Raw genomic sequence first — 23,078 nt, 5'->3', positions numbered from 1 at the left:
CTAATTTGAGAGCAAACTCTTTGATCTCTGTTTCTTCATGGACAAGATGGAAGTTTCATTGGGAAGTTAAAAGGTTTTGTTTTGATGTTTGCAGTGCTGGGGATTAGACCTGGGGATATATGTATGCTAGGCAAGCACTCTAGAACTGAGCCACATCCCTAGTCCTGAGAGGGTTAAATTAAGACAATGAATGTAAAATGGTTAACACTGTATCTGGCAAAAAATGAGTAATGTAAATATTTTGCTTTGCATTTTCTTCCCGGAGAAATAACTGCTACTTCCAGAACTCTGGTACCTTACAGGAAAGGTTCCTTCTGATGGTCAATCAATAAGCTATTAATTTAAATGTTTTTAAAAGAAAAATAGAAGAGAAAAATTTCAGTTTTATATACATACTCAGCACTATGGGCATCTTTATACTGTTACAAAATTAGTATAAACACAATACTTAGCTTTAGGTGATGTTCTTTGGCCATGATATGTCTAGGGGTGTGAAATTCATCACTAAGCAATTAAAACAAAGGAGCATTATGAAAACTTCTTTGGAAGAAAAAATGTTTGTGGTAAGAAGGGAGTATGTATGTAGGAAGCATCTAGAAATAGTGGGATATAGTAATAAACTAAACGTATATACATCATATCACACAACTATCAGAATTGGAAAGATGGTTAACTTCAATGCTCACTTCTTAACCCAGGGACCACTAGAATCTTCTTTCTTATCAGATACAGTCCCTCCCACAGAGCCACAGAACAAAGTGGATTCAATAACTGCTCTTCATGTTAGACATGAAGACATGTCTAACAAATACAATATTTATTTTGGGGTTTAAAAACTACTTGCTTGATGAATGTACAAATTAGGCAAATTAGAACAGTTCAAGCACACATGACCAAATGTCCTTGCATAATAGATAGTTATTGCTTGAAATGAAAATCTCAGTGATAGAAATAAATTCAGGAACATACTGTACCATATGTCAAACAACTTACATGAAAGATAGCATGTTGTGAAAAACAGTTTCTGGCAACTGAAAAAACCTGACCCAAAGAGACAAGGACATTGATGTCCAAAGATACATGTGGTAAGTTCAAAGAAAATGTGTAAAAGAAAGAAGTACTAAAATATTTAATATATTGAGTAAACATTTATTAAAAGGAATAATAAAAATGGAAGAATCTGTACTCCCACATTAGTGTATTTTTAGACTGTAGAATTGCAGTCAGAGCCACTGAAGCTATCAGTTCTCGCTTAACTTTTGCTTTACTGAGCTTCTCATTCCCATTCAGTTCTTGAGGAGTTTGTATATTTAGAGTCATCTTCCTACTACTCTGGTGGCGGTTCTGGTGGTGGTTCTTCCCCTCCTTCTGGTGGGGCCTCTCCTTCTGGGGCTGGCTCTGCTGGGGCCTCTCCTTCTGGTGGGGACGCTTCTGCAGGAGGTGCTTCTGCAGCTGGTGCAGGTTCTGCTGCAGGTGGTGGGGGTGCAGGTTTTGCTTTTGAGCTTTTAGACATTAAGAAGCAGCAAACCAATATAACCACTAGAATTATTAAAATTAATATAATAAAGGCTAATAGTGTGACGTCTAGACCTCCTTCATCCTTTCGGCTACCGGTTTGATTCTGACCACCACCACCACCACCACCTTCACCACCATCACCTTCACCTGGTGGATTCTCCCCTTCTGATTCACCAACAGGGCCACTGTCCACACTTCCCCCATTTCCCCCTTCCTTTACACAGTCAGGGGGTTCAAAGCCAAAATCACAATGACAGTTCCCTAAATCATTACAGACTCCTTTTGAATTACAATTTTCTTCTGGCTTACATTCAAATGTGGACTCAATGGCATCTGTACAAACAGTTCCTTGGCAGTCTTTCTTTTCAGCACAGTAAGTGTTATTTCTCACATCCCCATCATCAACAGTATCGGTCCCCTTGTAGGCATTCATGCTCCAGCACCAGTCGTCTCCATTAGGCACCTGGATCAATGTATAATCTTCTTTAATTTCTGGTAAAGCACTAACACCAGTACAGATAAGTTTGCCACAATACATATTTTCTTCTGAACACTTAACATAGTTGTTATTCTCATCAGTAGGACGGCCACAGTTTCCAAACCGGTCCCCTCTGCTATTTATTGATTTGTAACAGTCTGCTGGGGCCGACACTGAGTCAGACCCAAAAATATCTGAGCACTGAACACTAGGGTCCATGCATACACCACTAAGGCAAAGGTACATTTGGCGACATACTGTACCATCTTGCTTATACCTGTCTCCAGGGCACAGTGCAGAACTACCATTACAGTATTCTGGGAGGTCACATGCTCCTATTACAGAACGGCAAGTGCGTCCAGCAGTTTGGAATTTACATCCACTACAACAGGCTTCATTACTACACTCAGCCCCCTCCTTCAGTTTGCATTCGTCGGTACAGCACTCGTTCGTTTCACATTGGTCACCACAGTCACACTGCTCCGCCTCTTCAATCACACCATTACCACAACTAGCAGCCTCCCTCTTGCGGCTTCTGTGCCGTGGCTTATTAAAGAGGCAGGCCCCTTTGTGTTCATGAAGGAAATGGTAGAAGTCGTCAGAGCTACAGTTGCTGAAGCCACTTTCTCTGGTGATGTTTTCATGCATGAGGCAAAAGTGCTTATCTTTACAAATGCAGGCCGCATGGTCGTGCTGAATACCCAGGTTGTGCCCGAGCTCGTGGACCATGAGCGCTGCAAACAGGAGGATGTCTTCGTGATGGAAGGATTCAACGGCCGCCGCAAAAGTACCTGAACAGGCACCATTGAGAAATGCCTGGCCCATGGTCTCTCCAGGATGATGGCCAACGATCATGTGGGCAACATCATGCCTCACACGGTGCGAGAGCTTCTCTTGTCTCCAGCTGTTGAAATTCCTGAGTGTAACTTGCAGGTCCACTAGGACCTCTATGAGGTCCCCCTCAGTCCAGATCTCCATTCCAGCCAGCACCACCTCTGTGTTTATTCCCCTGGTGAAGACATTGGCCAAAGCAATGATGTCCACTACTCTCTGGACTGTCTCATTGATGTTACTGCCCCACATCTGGAACCGCTGGTTGTTGACAACAACAAACATCTCCACGTACTTGGTGCGTGACCACAAGTAGGACAGTGCCTGTAGCTGAAGAGGATTCCTGCTCCCTTGTTGCTGGCTGGTGGACACTGGTCTGTCTTGGGAAGTGACACCACAGGAGACTCGAGCTTGATGTGCCATGGTGTATAACACATGCTCAAACTGTTTGGAAGAGAGCATGGGCTTGATGCCGTAGGATGTGTCCTCCTTAATCAGGATGCCCCTGAGGCCCAAACAGGTGTTGACAGAAACAAAAGACCCTGGCACTCCTTCTATGTAGCCCTCATAGTGGCAGTCCTGTGAGATGGAAGGCGTTTCTTGCCCCAGGATGCCATTGTGGTAACTGTAGATGGGGAAGTTACTTACAGAATAGTTTCTTTTCACTTTGAGGTGAATCACTTGCTTTTGGCCCTGCATAAACAGCATGTACGATGCCTTTCCCACTGGGTCTTCATGCCCCTCCACTGTCAGACTCTTGGGGATGACTATTTCATAGAAAGAATAAGATACTGATCCCAGGTAACAGTACATGCTTGGCAAAAAAATGACCAACAGCATCAAGATCCCTAACCTGATACATGAATGTCCTGGCACTGGACCCAGCCTCAAGTTCCACTTCTGGGGAATCCAAGTCAGAAAATTTATCTTCGCTTCTGTGAAGGCCACTGGATTTTTCTGTAGAGATGATAAGATGGAGGCAGAGTTTCTCAGTGATGCTGCCACTGACATGACCCAAATGATGATATAGGGTCTGTGTCTCTCTGTGGCAGCTCTCTCTGATATGACTCTCAGAGACTTACATATCATCCCCACATCTGTGCTGGCTTCCTTTTGGGTGGTTTTCATCCAACTCTGAATCTTATTGCCTTCAGGGTGTATCTCTTTATTCTTGCTTCCCTCCTGGTCTTGGGTGGTTTCCATAGCACAGGAAATCCTTTCAACAGAAACAGCTGTTATGTTCCTTGACTAAGTTTCTTTAACATTCGCGGAGAGATGAGCCATACAGGCCTGTAAGATTCGGCCAGTACTATAAATCAGGCCAATTACCTTCCTTTTCCTGAGACCACATTAGTACTGATATCCGTTAATCTGTTCATTCTTTGAAACCCAACATTCTGGCAGGAGACCGGGGGAGGGGACGGGGATTTCCTAGGGATCTCTGAGCAGGACAGAGTTCTCTCCTGCCTACTATGTCTTTTCCTCGTTTATGTATTATTGAGGGTACTCTTTCTCAATTCAATCCTTTGCCTGTGACTCATTTTTCCTTTAATTCAAGAAAAAAAGTCACAAGTTTTCCCTCATTATCCTTCGTTCATAATAAATGAGTTTAGACATTTTATATTTGCTTATAAATAATTGTTCTCTACCCAGAGTTTTCCTAAGGCACAGACACAAGGGTTAAGTGATCTTAGTTTCACCATTGAAGTATCTAAGGGACCAGTATCAAAGTTCAATTACTGGGCTGGGTGTGTGGCTCATTGATAGTGCTTACCTGGCCTGGCCTGGACCAGGGCCTGCGTTGAATCCCTAGAGCTGCAAAAAAAAAAAAAAAAAAAAAAAAGTTTAGGGTCTGAGGCTGTAGCTCAGTGGTAGAGCACTTGCCTAGCATGTGTGAGGCACTAGGTTCAATTCTCAGCACCACATAGAAATAAAAACAATAAAAGTACATCGACAACTAAAAAATATATATGTACATTTTTAAAAATTCAGTTTTTCTCTACCTTTCCAATATAAAAATGTGTGGCAAAATAAAACTGTTTAATCATGTATCTAGTTACCCTGATCAAGAAAATAAAATAAGTGGGTACAGTGGCACATGCCTATAATCCCAGTGGCTCGGGAGGCTGAGGCAGGAGGATTACAAGTTCATAGCCAGCATCAGTAATTTAGTGAGGCCCTAAGCAACTCAGCAAGACCCTGTCTCTAAATAAATTATAAAAAAGGGCTGGGGATATGGCTCAGTGGTTGAATGCCCCTGGGTTCAACCCTGGTACCAAAAGAAATAAGTAAAATAGGTTAAGATTTCTAAAAAGTTCTTCACTTTATAACTTAAATTGAACTGTATAGTGTCTGTGAAAGTCCTTGGGTTGTTTTTTTGTTGTTGTTTTGTGTTTAAAGATTTTTTTGGTTGTTGATGGACCTTTATTTATCTGTGGTGCCAGAATCAAACCCAGTGCCTCACACATGCTAGGCAAGCGCTCTACCACTAAGCCAGGACCCCAGCCCTTGGATTTGGTTTTGATGTGAATTTTTTCGTTGGTGATTTCAGCAGTAAAAATTTAAAAGGAAAGAGAAGCTCTGTTTACTTATTTTTGGCCCAGTCATTCATTCTCTGTGCATTCTAAGATTAACTAAAATAAGATGTTTTTTATCTTGCATAAAAATAATTTTATATTAAGTCAAATATTTATAGCATAAAACCTGTAAAATACAAGGTGTGACTATGGGTAACACTTGGCAATGGGGAAATGCTCTACTTCAGAATAGAATCATAATGGTACCAAAAGGTATCAGATATCACCATGAGAGTATATGAACTCATTATCTATCTCCAATTAATAATACTTAATTTCACCGGGCATGGTGGCACACGCCTGTAGTCCCCATGGCTCAGAAGACTGAGACAAGAAGCCTGCAAGTTCAAAGTCCGCTTCAGCAAAAATCAAAGTGCTAAACAACTCAGTGAGACCCTGTCTCTAAATAAAATACAAAAATAGGCCTGGGGATGTGACTCAGTGGTCAAGTGCCCCTGAGTATATAATCCCTAGTATCCAAAACCAAAAAACAAAAAACTTAATTTCTAACAGTTGATAAAATATTTCATTAGCATATAGCAAGAAAATTCATACTGTCACATCATAAATTCATTAGAAAATTTATAGCAATAAAAGTGAAATGATTTCTTTTCTTCTTATAGTTTATGTAAGAGCAAGTCCACTTCAAATTATAGAGTTTGGAAATAATACTTAAGATTTTAGGGTACTTCTCTTGTGTTATAACCAAAATAGGTAGGGATAATTTCCTACCTATTTTGTCATTTGATGGAATAAAAGAATCAAGAGTCAATCATGGAAGAACAATGTACCTTTTAAATTTAAAAAATATATAACTAAAATGAAATATCCAGTTTTCCCAGCTCTCAGTAAATACACATGTACACACAAACTGATAGACAAGATCTGATTTAAATCTTTCAACTTTCTTTGACCAACAATACCTGCTATTCTTTCAACTTGTTTTTCTCACCCAGATACAATATAAGCTCTTTTAATAAGAATTCCATGTTTCAAAAAGATAAATTTCTCACAGGCATTCTCCTATGATCATACAATACATTAGCCAGAAAAACATAAGGATGTCGTTCTACCTCAAGTCTAAAGGTAATTGAGTAAATGGTCTTAATCAGCAGAGGGTCAGCAAGTCATGTGGGGGAAACTCTAGATTGTAAACTGCTGCTTTATAAGAACTGTTCCTACAATGTTAAGTGTCCACAGGTGGGTGTTAGTCTGTGAAATACAAGGAAGATATATGATTTCACTTTCAGTTATGTGTGGATTTTGTATCACCAGGAAACCTGATTTGTATGTTAAAACACAATTTACTACTGGCTTAGGAATACACAAACAAAACACTTTGAAGACCAAACAGTATTGAGTCTCTGGGGAGCCTACTGCTCTTTCAAGGGGCTCCAATCAGGGTAGGGCCCTCTTTTGTGTTACAACAGCTGGAGCATCCGCCAGGGTTTTATAGACTTCCAGCATGGTGCTCATCTGGGACATGTCTGGAGTCAGGCAGCTCTCATGAATTCAATCTGAAGTGACTAAAACACAAGAAACTGAAGCTTAGACTAAAAAGAAGTATCATTTTGGATGCCATTTTACATCAAGGCATAAAGTTGACCACACTCTAAGGAAAAAGAAAAAAATCAGCCTGAGTCTTTAGAAGATACCCAGATAATAAAATTTGAGAAGTTAATGCTAGAAGGCTCTTTTAAAGAAAGAGCAACAAAGGTATATTACTGTCTTCCTCTCCCCATGGAATACTGAACTCCTGCCTGCCCTCAGGTAGGAACACTAGAGGGGTTCAGATATCTCAGAAACAAGTGCATTTTCCCTCACTTCAGGAAATGATTGCATTTCGCTGAAAAACTAAATAGGCCCTTAATTCAACTCTTAGCTAAATTTTCTGGTAGTAAATAAACATTTTGGTTTTCTCTGCTGCTTAACTGATCGATTTTGCTATCTTGAAAAGTATCCAGTTCTTTTTGCAAGGTTTTACTTAACCTTAAAAAATACCTTGAATTACATATTCTTTAAGATAAAATTCAATCAGTGTAATAAAGAAATTCTTAAAAGATTCTTTGGTGGGCTGGGGTTGTGGCTCAGTGGTAGAGCACGCGCCTAGCAGATGCGAGGCCCTGGGTTCCATCCTCAGCACCACATAAAAATAAAATTAAGGTATTGTGTCCAACTATAACTAAAAAATAAATATTAAAAAAAAAGATACTTGGGTGTTTTTATCATACATTCCCCAAATCAGTTGCACTCTTAAGTGACACAATGACCAGATGTCATCCTGAAGGCATACTCAGCAAAATATAAGAGTCAGAAAATAAGTGAGCAGGCTGGGGTTGTGGCTCAGTGGTACAGTGCTTGCCTAGCAGCACTTGTGAGGCACTGGGTTCAATTCTCAGCACCCTATAAAAAAATAAAGATATCTATCTACAACTGAAAATATTAAAAAAAAAATAAGTGAGCTTTGTGGGATTGATTTTGATTACAGAGAATAGCTGACAGGATAAAACAGAATAGCTAAGGACCAGGGTTGTGGCTCAGCGGTAGAGCGCTTGCCTCGCACGTGTGAGACCCTGGGTTCGGTCCTCAGCACCACATAAAAATAAATAAGTGAAATAAAGGTATTGTGTCCAACTACAACTAAAAAGTAAACATTAAAAAAAAAAAAAAAACCTGAATAGTTGAGACTACTCATCCTCTTACCCTGTCCTGTGAGCTAGAATTTGTCTACAAGCTTTTCTATTTATTGACACAGATACCCACCAAAAAATGTTTAAAAAAAAAAAGTTTGTGTCCATGTGCACAAAAGAAAACTAGGTGCACATCTATTTTTATTTTTCATTAAACAACTGCTATCTGAGCCAGAATTATGCTTCCTGAAAATGAAGGGTACTGAAGAAAATAAATACAGCCCACAGGATGCCATCAAGAAATCCAGGCAGAAACATTAGAGAAAAATGGGCAGCTTTCAGAGGAAAAAGTGGATCACTTTAAAAGCTAATGTTAAAAAGTCCAGTTTATATTATATACAATTTTCTCAGGAAAATCATCCCAAAATTGGGGCCAGAATAGGGAAAGGAATTAACAAGTGACGGAGTAAGTGGAGGATGCGGGGGCAGAGAGGACCAAATGGGATCTCAGGGAAGGGTAAAGGGAAGCTCTGGTTACACATGTAAAGAATAAACCCCAAAGTGAATTCCATTAGATTTAAGAAACACACCAATACCCTTTAAACAAACATGACAAAAAGGAATGGTGCCACTTTTCTCTGGGGAATTAGGAGCAAGAGAAATGAGAGCACAGTAGTTCCTTCCTCTTCCATGGCAGAGGCACCCAAGTGTGCGTTCTGTGACCTCCACCAGGCAGTCTGCAGTGATTGATTGATTGTGAGCTAATCTACTGATGGCACAGAAAGGTCAGTATAGTTGGTCCTTTCTTTATCTAACCCTGGCATGTGGTTTCTTTTACTTTATTAGAAAGAAGATAATCTTGCTTGACTGACAGATACAATTCCACCTATCATCTTATAAATATAAGACCATATGTCCTAAAATAATAGTATGCCTCTAGAAACTGAGCTTTTCTAAAACAATAACTATACTATTAGTAAATCCCGTACATAAATCTATATAGCAATGTTAAGCAATGTGGAAATGAAATGATGATTTATTGATTTACATAAAAATTACTTTATACATTAAAGAATAATTTTTCAAATTGCTAAAAAAAAAAAAAGTTTGAAGCTGTCATTATTGGGATTCATGGGAAGTGGTTTGCTCTTCTATCACTTGCTTCACAATTTCTGCCAGTTTTAGTCGATCTACTTTATCTGTGAATCCACGACCTGAAATCCAAGAAAGAATAAGGTCAGTTCTCACTCTGAAAGGAACCCAATAAGGTGGACCTTACGGTGCCAAGTTCACCCTGCCAATGGAGGAACTACCCCAACGCTAATGAAATGCAGTTCAAATCTCCCATTTTCAGGTGTTCACTAAGCAGTTCTATTAAATGGCAATAAAAATGCAGAGTTCACAAACCACAATGAGAGATCTCTATAACATATGCATGTCTGACAATAGACTAACATCTGGAAATTTATGAAGAATTCCAACACATATATAAAAAGCTACAACTTGGTAGAAAAGTGGACAAAGGACTTGAATAGGCATACTTCAAAAAATAAGAAATATAAATGGCCAATAAGCATTTAAAAAGTCCATAATTTCATCTATCATCAGGGTAATGCCAAGTAAAATCACACTGCAATGCCATTATACACTAACCAGAATGTCTAACATAAAAGAGATAATAGCAAGAGTTGGTATGAATATAGAATAACTAGAACTAGGGCTGGGGATATATATCTCTGTTGGTTGAGTGCTTGCCTTGCCCGCACTAGGCCGTGGGTTCAGTCCCCAGTACCACACAAAAAAAAGAATAACTAGAACTGAACACTACAGTGGGAGGTCATAAATTCAAATAACCAATTCAGAAAACTGGTGGCATGTCTACCCAAAAAAAACCAGATGAATATCTTCATGAACTAGCAACTCCAATCCTAAACATTTAAGAGAAATCAGTTCGCAATGCCCTTTCCTTAATTACCAAAACCTAGTAATCATCCAAATATCCATTAACAGCAGAATGGACAAATACAGGATAAACATGTAATGAGTAACGAGATCATCTGTTGCTATACACAATGGGCATGGGACCCATAATATTGATTAAAAGAAGTCCACTTGCAAAAGAACAAGACTTGCCTGATTCTGATTTACACAAAACTAGGCAAAATTATTCTGAGGTGCTAGAAATCAGGACTGTGACTACCCTAGAGAGGGAGTGACTGGAAGACAGCACATGTTCCACGACGACCTGGCTGGAGGAGTGTTTACTCTGTGACGATTCAATGGAAGTGCGTACTTCACATGTGATTACTTCTCTATACTGATGATGTAGTTCAAATAAAAATAAAAATCCTAGGGAAGCTCAGCTCTTCCCGGTATGGGAATGGCCAGGCCAGCACTTTAGATTTCCTATGGCAAGTTCAAGAAACAAGCCAGCAATGAAGTGAAAGAATTTGCTCTCTTCCCTGAGAATTCTAGAACTTATCCATAGTCTGCTAAACCCAAATGACAATATAAAAATTTTTCAAAAAATGCTTATTAAGGAAGAACATTAAAAAAAAAAAAAATGAATGACCCTCTCTACCTAGTTTGCCTGGGAAAAAAAAAAAAATCAACCAGCAGCAGATTTGGCAAAGTCCTACTCTTCAGTGAAATGGCTCTTCTCTAAACTAAGCAGGGTGAACTTGCTGGTCCTCTGTCCTCTTTTCCTCTTTCAATGAGTGCTGCTCCTTTGTGATCTGGTGATGTGGGAGGAATTCTGAGAACCAATTTTTTTGTTTGTTTGTTTTTTGGGTGGTTTCCCCCCAGCCCCGCTCTTTTCCCCAGTGGTATATGATAGGAATCAAAGGACCAGTTATGCCTGAGTACTTAACTGTACAGCTGACACCCCTCCCTCAAAATTCCACTCAGTCTCCAACTTCACTTCACAGAAAATAGATCCAGCTCAGGCCCAAATCACCCAACATGTTCTAAACATAATCACTTCTATATATTCCCAAGCAAAGGAGTGGCTGTGGTCCCTACCATTCCAGCTGAAGCTCTGCAGAGTGTCCCTCAGGAGTTTGCATTCCCGATTATACTTCCAGGCCTCCTGCATTACTTCGTTCAGCTTCTCATCTTCATTCTCTCCTGTAGGTAAGGATGAAGAGGAAGTTGCATTTTTTCCTGCACCATCATGGAATTTTAGTGTCAGAGGTGGGATAACATAATATCCAACTGGTTGAGAAATGATGACTACATGTGCAAAACCAGCAGAGAAAGAAAGACTTTACTGCTAGTTCCAACATCAAATGTCAACCACTTCTGGTCACTGAACTCTTCTACTTTGACATCCTCACACAAATGCTCTGATAGCTTTAGAGTTCTTAGTATTGTGGATGAGAAATAGACTGTGACAAACCCTGTCACTAAGCAAATAAACCTGGTCAACCTAAGGGAAAACAAGACTGGGTGGGCTGCCTTCTTTCTCTTAGGTCCATTCCTTGCTTTGGAAGGCTATCTGAGGCACATGTCACAAGTTCTCTTAAAAGCCATGAAATCAAGGAAAATAGGTCACCTCAACATTTTCTGGCCTAACAGGTAAAGAATCTCACTCATCAACTGAGAATACCTTTCATATCACACTACCTTGAGGGAAAGAAGAACATACAGAAAGCAAGCTCTTACATGCAGGGGGTCATGTGCAAGTCACTCTGTCTGTGACCCGAGTAGCAGCAGGGACTACTTCTAAATGAGGGTGGTGGTCTCTGTATTCACAACCTACACCTAATCCTGATCCTATCCATATTTTCTTTCTCCATTATCTTTACTCTGGGCCCTTGTTATCAAATTAAGATAACACAAAATTCTACACCTGATGCTAAAAATTAAGCCTAAATAAAAATCTCACGGAAAATGAGAAGAAGGGTAGAACTTACCACATTTCTGAATTTCCACTGTTCACTCTTTTCAGTGGGCACAGACTATATAATGTGCTCACTTTCTTGTAATACAAAGATGAAACAGATAATCCAAATTACATACCCTTTTGACATGCATATACACATAGTGTCCATGTACATGCACACACACATACATAGAGCATTAGTAAATGGTGTGACCTTTACCAGCCTGGGGGAGAATACACTGGGCAATCACGTCTCGAAGCTTTTCCAGGGCAACATTTGAATCCTCAGCTCCATTCTCATGGCCATGGATATAAAGGCCGTCCTTGGGCTTGGTGCTTTAAAAGTTTGGGGGAGAGGTGAAAACAAGGTGAAACCTCAGAACCCGGCTCTGCACAGACATTAGGCTCTGCACAGACATTAAACACAAGCTAACAGATTTTTCAGATCAATATAGAGTGTGTCCAATTTCTGATACAGTTTAAAAAACATCCTCTTTACCTCTAAGAAACAGAGAAAGGGCAGACCCCTGGCTGATCTCTTAGCACTCAGTCACACCAGCCAGGAAGAATAATCAAACGAAATAAGCTCAGTTACCCAAGTAACTTCCTCTTCCTTAGAATGGGGTTGTTCACCGAGTGCAGGGGTTTGAGGCTGACTTTCAGATCCTGGATTCTCATGTTGGCCAACTGTTCGGCATGAGCCTGCTGGATCCCTGCAACCACCGCCTGCATGTAAACACTGTTATCAGTTTTTCACAGTCATTGCTGGGCACCTGAAAAGCCAATCTAAGAAAGCAGGAAGGAGAAGCCCAGTATGTCAAGGCAACTGTACTCTTAGGCTGATGCTATCTGAATTTGGACAAGGCAGGACTCTTCCTCTAGATCAGTAGGGCCCAGGGAACAGCAGGCTGAACAAAGGACACACAACAGCTAGTCATTCTTTCCTGGCAGTGGAAACAGAGATAAAAGTAAGAAATACAAAGGCTCATCATGTTCGCAGCTATAGATATGAGCAAATGTGAAGGGAGGTAATGACAACCTCAGAAGAAAGGCTGGCCAGCTGCTGGCCCAAAGGCTCACACACTGGCCTGTATTCACTGTGCCCATGGTGTAGTCACCTCCCTCAGTCCTGCTCGCTCAGAACTTCGAGCATGGCCAAGCATAAGGGCAGACCCTCACCATCTAAGGCCACATCCCAATGGATAAGCCCATCAGTTGGTTTATAATGAGAAATAACAGCTATAGGGTATGGTGTGTTCTTTTTTAATTCCCCAGTTCTGGGAATGTTAGGGAAACACTCCACCACTGAAGTAAATGACCAGCCATTTCTAATTTTATTTTGAGACAGGGTTTTGCTAAGTTGCCCAGCTGGCCTTGAACTTGTGATCTTCCTGCCTTAGTGTCCCAAGTAGCTACAATTACAGGTGTGTGACACCACTCCCAGCTGTATTATCTGAATTCTAAGGAAAAAAAAAATTGGACAACTTTAAAAAGTAGCTCCTTGGTGAGCAGGCAGTAAGATCGTGAACATTTCAAGCTAATTTAAGGGCATCGTGTACTCATGACTGCCTCCTGCCTCATCATCTACCTCCTCATCAGAAATGGACCAACCAAAGTGATAGAACTAGCTCCAGGTATCTATGAGCTTAGGCTCCTATATAGGGAGGAGATGGATGCTATTCAACATCCACGGCTCTAAAGCTGACCAACTCCCATTGTGATCACACATCTGCTTTAGGAATGAGAATACTCTGTCACACTGCAATGTCATCTTCTAGGTCTGGCAACTTCTCTTTCTCATTAAGAAAATTCTGTATATCCAGATTTGGCTTCTTGTGTGTAGTGACCTGTAAGTAACTCCAGAAGACAATCTTCTCTCCTCATTTCCAAGATCTTGATGAACACTGTACTGTAACTATAACCTCCATGTGGCTGACAACAGAATTTAAGCAATTCTTTTGGACTTTGAACAAACCAAACCATTCCTACATAAGTGGAAGTATTTAAGCCTGGAAGATAACCACCCATAAATCAGAGATGCCACAAAACTCTCTTCCTCTTTCAGCTCTCCATTTTCTCCCATGCTCCAGATAAACTCAGCATTTTTTAGTTCCATTTACTTATTCTTTTTCAAACTTCAACTCCATCCCTTTGAAGCTGATAATTCTTAAGACTGTGTCATTGCTTTGGCCAGCCGCTCGGCCACATTCTTGTCCCACACCATACATCTTATTCATTTGAATGTCCCTCTGTCACCGAAAATAATATCTAAAGTCTAAGAGACTCCACCTCACCAAAATCAGCCTCCTTCCTCATTTCCTTCTGTCAACAGCATGACCTCCCAAGCTAGCTGCTGTCTCTTTTATCTACTCAGTCAGCAAAAACTAGAAAATTTTCTTCACAGACATTGAGCCACTCCTTCAGTTTCTTCATCACTGCAGAAATCAAAGTTTAGCATGTCTGCAAATTGGACTGACTCTCTGTAGATACATTCCCAGTAGCAAAGCTCTTTTCAAAAACCCACCACGGGGCTGGGGTTGTGGCTCAGCGGTAGAGCTCTCACCTAGCATGTGTGAGGCCCTGAGTTCGATCCTCAGCACCACATAAAATAAAGATAAATATTAAAAAATAAATATTAAAATAAAAAAAAAAACCACCACCACGGCCAGGCCTGTAATCCCAGGGTCTCAAGAGGCTAAGGCAGGAGGATTATGAGTTCAAAGCCAGCCTCGGCAACTTGGCAAGGCGCTAATTAACTTAGCATGTCTTGCTAAGTGAAGTTAGCCAATCCCAAAAAAACAAATGCTGAATGTTTTCTCTGATTTAAGGAGGCTGATTCATAGTGGGGTTGGGACAGGGAGCATGGGAAGATTAGACAAAGGGAGGGAGAGGAAGGGAAGGGGCAGGGGGGTAAAAAAAGATGTTGGATTGATTGGGGCTGGGGTGGTGGCTCAGTGGTAGTGTGCTCGCCTAGCATGCATGAGGCACTGGGTTCAATTCTCAGCACCACATAAAAATAAAGACAATAAAGTCCATTAACAACTAAAAAAAAATTAAAAAAAAAAAAGGATGTTGGATTGAGATGGACATCATTACCCTAAGTACATGTATAAAGACACAAATGGTGTGAATATACTTTGTATACAACCAGAGATATGAAAAATTGTGCTCTGTGTGTAATATGAATTATAATGCATTTTGCTGTCATATATAATAAATTAGAATAAAAAAAGTTAAAAAAAGACCCTGTCTTTAAATAAAAATATTTTTACAAAGGGCTAAGGATGTGGCTCAGAGGTAAAGCACCCCAAGTTCACTCTCCAGTACCCTTCCCACCGACCTCCCCCCAAAAATCCACAAAGCCTCTCAGTTACAACCTGACAAGAACTAAAGCCTTGGTTCTGTCTTCGTGCAGAACCCAGCCCTGTGACACCATCTCACCAATGTCTCACTGCTGAGGCCAAGCCACTTTTCCCAGTGGCATACTTTAGTCTCTAACTTTTTGTTCATCTTGTTCACTACATGTGACACACTGTCTACTCAAGCTCCAAGGACATCTCATGCCTGCAGCTGGGAAACAGCTCAGAAAGTGCCATACAGTAGGTAGTAATAAATGTGAGGATTTACGCCTTCTCATGGGGCAAACTGCACCCCCTTTAGAGATGTTCTCTTTTTTCTGAATTCCCACAGCACTCACAGAAGATGGAATAGGCAGAGTTCTCATATATTGAATGTGCCATATTCCATGAGCCCAGGCCTTACCTTCCAACCAGTCTTGTCTAAATCCCTTGGGAAAAGGTATCTTATGGGGGCTAGGGTTGTGGCTCAGTGGTACAGCACTTGCCTAGCACGTGTGAGGCTCTGGGTTTGATTCTCAGCACCACATTAAAAAATAAAAAATAAAGATATCATGTCCATGTACAACTAAAAATATTTTTTAAAAAAGAAAAGGTATCTTATATTGCTGTGTGCCCCCAAACCCACAGCCAGATATGGAGGCTGTTCCTTTGAACATTCCCGTAGTGTACATTTACCAGGCCTGCCTTGGACTGGTGTTTTACAGAAAGAAATACTTTATTTCACATCCTGATTTTCAGGAAACCAGACATGTTCTTCTGGAAACACGCTTGCCATTGTTTTGCCTTTATCTCCTCACTGGATTAAGCCCAAGCTTTCCTTCTCAACATAGCCTCCTCAGCCAACAAAATAAGCATCATTCAAAAACTTATGCATCAGGGCTGGGGCTGTGGCTCAGTGCTAGAGTGCTCACCTAGCAGATGAGAGGCCCGGGTTCAATCCTTAGCACCACATAAAAACAAATAAACAAAATAAAGGTATTAAGGTATTGTGTGCAACTACAACTAAAAAATAAATATCTAAAAACAAAACAAAACACCTTATCCATCATCAGTTGAGCAGAAGGTAGCACGTTATCCAGGGCCTCGGTGGAGTTGAGCCAGGGGTGGTCCAATACTCCCTCAATGGTGAGTCTTTCCTCTGGTTTGACCTTCAAGAGCCTGTGGAGAAAACACCAATAGGGCTGTCATTACACATGGCCCCAAAGGAAGTATAGGAAGTTTCTAGGTCTGAGGTCTGTCTCGAAAAAGATCTGGCTTCTTCTGATTTTGTACCCATTCCTGCAGGCCTATGCCTTCTATCTGAAGGAAAGGAGGGGGATTCTAGGCCCCAAACACCAGGAACTGTTCCATGAATTGTCTTTTCTGTACTAAAAAAAATTGAGAAAAAAAATGGTATAAAAAGCTTAATTCACTGATACTCTGGACTGTGTCCTAGAAGTCAGTGGCTTCCTGAGACCTTGAATCCCCATACTGAAGTTTCCAGGCCAATGGGTTCTAACTTAGAAAAAAAACCTAAAGTATTCTTTTAGCTGCTAATAGCTACAAAATTAGTTGAGGAGTCATGTAGTTCTGAAAAAGCAGGTTGCTACCCATGATAAAACTCTTAGATGCCATCATGTGACAGACATGAGACACTCAAAAGCTAAAAACTGCCGGGCATGGGGCTAAGGTTGTGCCTTAGTGGTAGAGTGCTTGCCTAGCATGTGTGAGGCACTGGATTATATTCTCAGCACCACATATAAATAAATAAATAAAGGTCCATCAACAACTAAAAAAAAAAAAATGGCACAATGGCATACCTATAATCCCAGTGGCTCAAATGGCTGAGGCAAGAGGACCGTGAGTTCAAAGCCAGCCTCAGCAACTTAGGCCCTGTCTCTACTATAAAAAAACCTGGGGATATGGCTCAATGGTTAAACACCTCTGGGTTTAATTCCTGGTAACCCCCCTGTCCCCCCTCAAAAAAGCTAAAAATCGAGCCTCTGAAAAGGTGATAGCACCATGTGCTCACTTCTTCTACCTCCTTCCCACTACGCTGTCACAACTCCTAGCTCACCTCAGCATGCTCCCTGGGCTCTCTGTAGCACGGCCTCCTTCCAACTACACATCCTGCTAAATGTCAGTCTGGACAAACAAGCTTAATTGCCCTTTCATATTCTCTGCAACCTTCTTCTGGAGCATTCTCAACAGCTTCAAATTTCTAAAAAAAAGCATTATCCAAGGCCAGAAGAAAGATAATCAGTGCTGTTCCAGGGATCAGAACTATAGTCTATAGAAAAGTGGCAAAGAACCAGAGAGGACACTGAGATTTTGGTTTAAAAGTTGGGTTTCCATAGTGGGGCATGTTAAGAAGATAGACGGAGACTCAAACATTGCCCCTACCCTCCTAAAAAATTTTACTTGCATATTTTAGAAGATAGTACCTCTTTATAACACAGAGACTCCCTAACCAACAGGGCAAACTCACGTTTTTCCTCCCCTATATTGGGGATTGAACCCAGAGGTGCGTCACCACTGCTATACTTCCATCCCTTTTTATTTTTCATTATTCTTGAGACAAGTCTTGCTAAACTGCCAAGGCTGGCCTTGAACTTGCAATCCTCCTGCCCCAGCCTCCCAAGTAGCTAGGATAACAGGTATGTGCCACCATACTTGGCACAAGTTTATTTTTGAAAAGGTGTAATTTCCACAGAGGAATGGCTGCACCGTCAGGAGACAGTAACCCTTTAATACTTCCCTTCATCCCATCACAGAGGAAGAAACTGAGACCAATAGAGGAGAAACTGCTCAATAGAGACTGAGTGCAGGGGGAACACCAGAACAGTGTTCAACGCCACAGGCAGCGACTCTTTCAGCAAACATACTTCAAATTTAGGTCTGTTTCCTTTAATTCTCCTGCTACCACAGGTCTCTGAGTGTCAGCTCTTTGCCATCCACTCATTACCCCTAATTCTTACCAAATCTTCCCAACTGCAGTGGGAAGGCTGGAGGACAGACTCCAACCAACCCCATGCTGGCATCCAAGGAATGGAAAGCCAGACATGTCATCGCCTTCTGAGCACTCCAGTTCAACTATTGGCATCGAGTCGGTCCCTGAGACTGGCCTACATGCAGGAAGAAGGGCACACCAGAAGGTCTGCCATTTAGGGCCTCAAGTCAGTGCCCAGAGAGACTGACAACAGAGGGACCTGGGTTCACAGTCCTGGATACAACAGGAGGGAGCAAAGCGCTAGTCTCATGGAGGTGAGGGTGCCGGGAGCTCTCCCCCAAGGGCCAGGGGTAAGACGTTTATGGTGTCAAAACAGAAGGACCCTACCAGGGAGACAAATGACTTTTCTCTACCTAGCATGTCCTTGGGCACCACCATCTCTAGGCCTCCTTAGCCTCCTTCCCAGCAGCCCAGGGGCTTACTTTCTCACAACGTCTTTGGCCATCTCTGAGATCTGGCTCCACTCTTCTTCTGGGAACTCAAAACTGCCTGTCATGATCTTTCTCCGCATGTCCTTTGGGATAGTCCGGCTGTGGTGTTTGGAGTAAAAAGGAGGGTATCCACACAGCATCACGTAGATAATCACCCCCAAGGACCATAAGTCACAGCTCTGAAAGCAAGAAAGAAAATGGTCACTCATAGCAGAGACAGACCCCAAAATAAGGCCTCCAGGACAAGAACAGGAATAACCCTGACATACACAGACTGATACCTCCAAGAATCATTTAACAGAGACTGAAACAGTTTTAGGACATATTAGGAGAATTAACCTTTCTCTTCATACAAGGCCAGTCTGGAGTCAAATAGTCACTTTTACTCTCTCTGCTAAGGCCCAAGGTCCTATTTGATCCTTGAGTATACATAGGATACTATGCCCCCAGCCAGAGAAGTAATAGATATAAACCAGCTAGCTATGAATCAAGTACTGTGTCACCCTGGGCAGGGTTGAGGGTGCCCAAACAAACAAACAAAAAAACCAGCTAAGATATATGTAGGCTGACCCCAGAACACAGCATAAACCATTTCAAAAAAGCTAAAACAGTTCCACACAGATCAGGGAAGGGCACTAGAAGAAAGAACAGGAGGTCTAAAAGTATTCCTTTGGCCACAAAAGACTCAGCCCATTTCTAAGACCTTACACAATACTGGGGAAAGGTATTAAGAAACAAAGAAAACTGCCACCAACTATCATGTTTCTAGGTATTAAGGTAACCACATGGCCTACAATCACTGCATTATTATTAATACCGAAAGGATTCGATTCTAGTTAAATGAAACTTTACCTGCCTGGAAAAATGTATCTGCAGAGGCTTCTTGAATTGTGACAGAAGAGGTATCTGCCTGAGCAGGGTGACCCTGGGACCCTACCTCTGGAGACAGCGCTCCCTCTCATACCACAGCTATGTGCTGCTCAGAGAGAAGCCTGGAAGATAAGGTTAGCTCAGACACCCTCACCCGAATGGCACCACACTAGTGGGTATTTGTGAATGTCACGATGCTGGCTGTAGATTATTATTTAACTACACAGGTGAAATGAAATCTTTAAAATGACCAAGTTCAAATCCCTCATATACAGATGAGGTAAGTGATACTATAGATTTAAGAATGAAACTAGGATTGTGGTTGTGATTCAGTGGTAGAGCACTTGCCTAGCATATATAAGGCACTGGGTTTGATCCTCAGCCCCATATAAAAATAAATAAAATAAAGGTATTTTGTCTACCTATAACTAAAAATAAAATTTAAAAATATTTTTTAAAAAGAATGAAACTAAATGACCTAACTAGAGTCATGACACTCAAGAGTGGTAGAACCAGAGCAGGTCTCCAGCCTTCTTGCCAACCTCAGTTCCTTTTCTGTCATTTATGTCTAACCTCAAGTTCCCAAGTAGCATCATTTTTTTTTTTTTTCCTGACCTACTTAGCAACTTCAAGACACATTTCCAGAGGCCCCAAAGCTCTTGTTCCTTAGAACAGAGATGTTCGGTATGTGGGCTATAGATGAGGAACTGTGATAATACCAAGTAACATGCACAAACACTTGTTGTGTATACAGTACACTGTTCTAATTGGGTATTTCTTATGAGGTAAGAAAGAATGTTTACCATAAATGACCAGAATGCTCTCTAGCACTGGTACCTAAGAAATGATTTCCAATCTCAAAAAAAGCAAGGAACCTTGTCCTTTCAATGTGGTCAGTGGGCTACACAGCTAGACAAATAAATAACCTGACAGGTGACTACAGCCCTTGGTTCCTGCTGCAAAAGCTAAATGAGGGAGTAGGAATGATAGTAAAATGAATCAGACATTATTACCATATGTGCATATATGATTACATGACCTGTGTAATTCTACTTCATGTACAGCCAGATGAATGAGAAGTTATACTCCCTTTATGTTTGATGTGTCAAAATGCATCCTACTGTGATATATAACTAATTAGAACAAATTTTTAAAATCTTTTAAAAAAGACATTGACCAAATAAAAGGATTACTGAATAAATATACATTTTAGATCCCTGTTAAAACAACAAAAACCTAAATGAGTAAGAATTTGATTTCATATTCTTTAGCCAAAAACTTAAATTCCAAATAGTTTTCTGCATTTCTGGCTGCTTTTTGTCTTTTGGGCTGAAATGTGAGAGAGTATGAATGAGACTGGCTACATTCCCAGAGGAGAGGGAGGGGCTGCATCCACAGGGTGAAGATAAATATCTCCTCCTACCTTGTTGTAAGTGTAGGGTGTTGGCGAGGTAGGTATGATGCCGGACTTCTCCTTCTGATGCCTTCTCTGCGCCTCCAAAACCTGTCAAGTCAGACCAATAGGAAAAATTTACTGAAAATCACACCACTAATGTCCTGCAACTTGAGACAGACTACTGAAAGGCTGAAGAGGGACTGCCAAACAACAATTGCAAAATAACTTAACATTAACAACGTTTTTACAAATCATTTTTCTTCTTACAACCAGTAATTTATCATTCAGATCAAGGACATAAGATCAAATCCCTAATCTTAAGAGACTGTCTCGTCTTTCTGTCAAGGAAACTGATATCACTTGACTTTTTTCTGGGATGTCCTCCATGCCTATGGGAAAGCACACCCACTGGGCAGAAAGTCAAGGCATTTATCACCATCAGGGACTATAACAGTCACACTTGTTTATGTGTTAATGTTCCAAAGAGATACCCCTGCCATCTGTAGGGCAATCATCCTGCCAAGCTCTCCACTGTTCCTTGTAACAGGACCATAGGGTGAGAGGGACAAGCCTGGCAAGTCCTACACTGTTCTTTGAGATAGGAGGCTGAAGCTCTGTGCTAGTGTACTTTATCCCCACATCCAGACCCACTGGAACTATCTCAGTCCCTGTGCCCACTTAACTGCTGCTAATGGTAGATACTGGCAAGTACTACATCTTGGCCAAGGGCTACACTACCACCTTGGGCAACTCTGACAAGGTCACTTTCAATGCCCTCTCCAAGACCTACAGCTCTCTCACTAACAAGAATTCATTGACCATTTTGTAAAGACTTACACTAGAATCTCTATGCAGAGAACTGACCCAGTCTTTAGCTATAGCCAATACATACAAAATAAGGTGAATGAATCAAACCTGAAAAAAGTTATTTATAACCACATAAAAGCCATTAAACATTAATAATCAATCAATCAAAAGATGGAAAAAGGGCTGGGGATGTGGCTCAAGCAGTAACGCGCTCGCCTGACATGCGCGTGGTGCTGGGTTTGATCCTCAGCACCACATAAAATAAAGATGTTGTGTCCACCGAAAACTGAAAAATAAATATTAAAAAAAAAATTCTCTCTCTCCTCTCTCTCTCTCTTTAAAAAAAAAAAAAAAAGATGGGAAAAGCCAGGCATGATGGCATACACCTGTAATCCCAGCAACTCGGGAGGCTGAGGCTCTTGGATCAAGTCCAAGGCCAGCCTGGGCAACTTAGCAAGAACTTGCCTGAAAATAAAATCAAAAGGGCTGGGAATGCAATCCCAGCCTAGGAGCTCTTGCCCAGCATGTGTAAGGCCCTGGGTTCAATACCCATTACAAAAAACAAAAACAAAAAATACTATATTGAAAACTACACAAGTATTTCTTTTTTTCTTTCTTTCTGTCTTTTTGATACCAGGGATTGAGCTTAGGGGTACTCAACCACTCGAGCCACATCCTTCAGCCTTTTATTGTATTTCATTTAGAGACAGGATCTCACTGAGTTGCTTAGCTTCTTGCCGTTGATAAGGCTGGCTAGGAACTCACAATCCTCCTGCCTCAGCCTCCCAAGACACTGGGATTTCGGGCATGCGCCAATGCACCTAGCTTACACCAATATTTCTGAGAGAAATTATGAGACAAAAACAAATGAAGTGATACAATCTACTCAAGGGTGAAAGGTTTAATATTAAGGGGTCAGTGTTCCCAGATTGAACTTAAAACAACCCTAGTCAAAATCCCAGCAGACTTTTTAAACAGAAATTAACAGTGAATTCTTAAGTTCATATGGAAATGCAAAAAATCAGAACAGCCAAAACAACTCTGAAAAAGAAGTACACTAAGACTACCTGATTTCAAGAATTATTATAAATCTACAGTAATCAAAACACTGCAATAGTGGAGTAAAGACAGATAAAGAAATCAATGGGGGACTGGGGCTGTAGCTCGGCGGCAGAGCACTTGCCTAGCATGTGTGAGACACTGGGTTTGATCATCAGCAACCCATTAAAAAAATAAATAAAGTCATTCTGTCCATTTACAACTGCAAAAAACAAAAAAATAAAAGAGATCAATGGGGATTTGAGAAATAA

At 41.0% G+C, this 23,078-nt stretch overlaps 2 protein-coding genes across 7 annotated transcripts in view; both read right to left on the bottom strand.

Annotated features, from left to right (window-relative positions):
* Positions 1 to 1,167: 1,167 nt before the first annotated feature.
* On the bottom strand, positions 1,168 to 5,093 carry LOC107156357 (disintegrin and metalloproteinase domain-containing protein 1b-like). 3 transcript variants are annotated; one of them, XM_048785628.1, is made up of 3 exons: positions 3,910 to 4,586; positions 3,681 to 3,784; positions 1,168 to 3,594 (listed from the first exon to the last, which is right to left on the bottom strand). In XM_048785628.1, exon 3 carries the CDS (start codon positions 3,533 to 3,535, stop codon positions 1,328 to 1,330), a length of 2,208 nt encoding a protein of 735 aa, XP_048641585.1. In that variant the 5' UTR covers positions 3,536 to 3,594; positions 3,681 to 3,784; positions 3,910 to 4,586; the 3' UTR covers positions 1,168 to 1,327. The 3 variants fall into 3 exon arrangements, with proteins under 3 accessions (XP_048641585.1, XP_015357871.2, XP_048641584.1); XM_015502385.2 differs by adding an exon at positions 4,602 to 5,093 and having other exon boundaries at positions 1,168 to 4,043; XM_048785627.1 differs by having other exon boundaries at positions 1,168 to 3,784; positions 3,910 to 4,585.
* A 138-nt stretch (positions 5,094 to 5,231) lies between these two features.
* The window catches only part of Mapkapk5 (MAPK activated protein kinase 5), a 37,302-nt gene continuing 19,455 nt past the window's right edge, over positions 5,232 to 23,078 (bottom strand). For 2 of the 4 annotated variants that reach the window (XM_015502527.2, XM_048785629.1), the window contains 7 exons: positions 20,989 to 21,069; positions 18,687 to 18,874; positions 16,313 to 16,433; positions 12,512 to 12,642; positions 12,131 to 12,252; positions 11,055 to 11,159; positions 5,232 to 9,247 (listed from right to left, as the gene is read on the bottom strand). In XM_015502527.2, the coding sequence (XP_015358013.1) occupies positions 9,153 to 9,247; positions 11,055 to 11,159; positions 12,131 to 12,252; positions 12,512 to 12,642; positions 16,313 to 16,433; positions 18,687 to 18,874; positions 20,989 to 21,069 (843 nt within the window). In that variant the 3' untranslated portion in view covers positions 5,232 to 9,152. The remainder of the gene's footprint in view (positions 9,248 to 11,054; positions 11,160 to 12,130; positions 12,253 to 12,511; positions 12,643 to 16,312; positions 16,434 to 18,686; positions 18,875 to 20,988; positions 21,070 to 23,078) is intronic. The other 2 variants (XM_015502528.2, XM_048785630.1) reach the window with 1 other exon arrangement.

This window comes from Marmota marmota, unplaced genomic scaffold (assembly GCF_001458135.2).
Source record: "Marmota marmota marmota unplaced genomic scaffold, marMar, whole genome shotgun sequence".
In the NCBI taxonomy this organism is placed as follows: domain Eukaryota; kingdom Metazoa; phylum Chordata; class Mammalia; order Rodentia; family Sciuridae; genus Marmota; species Marmota marmota.
Note: the sequence above shows the minus strand (reverse complement) of the source record. Positions and strands in the feature narration are given on the sequence as shown.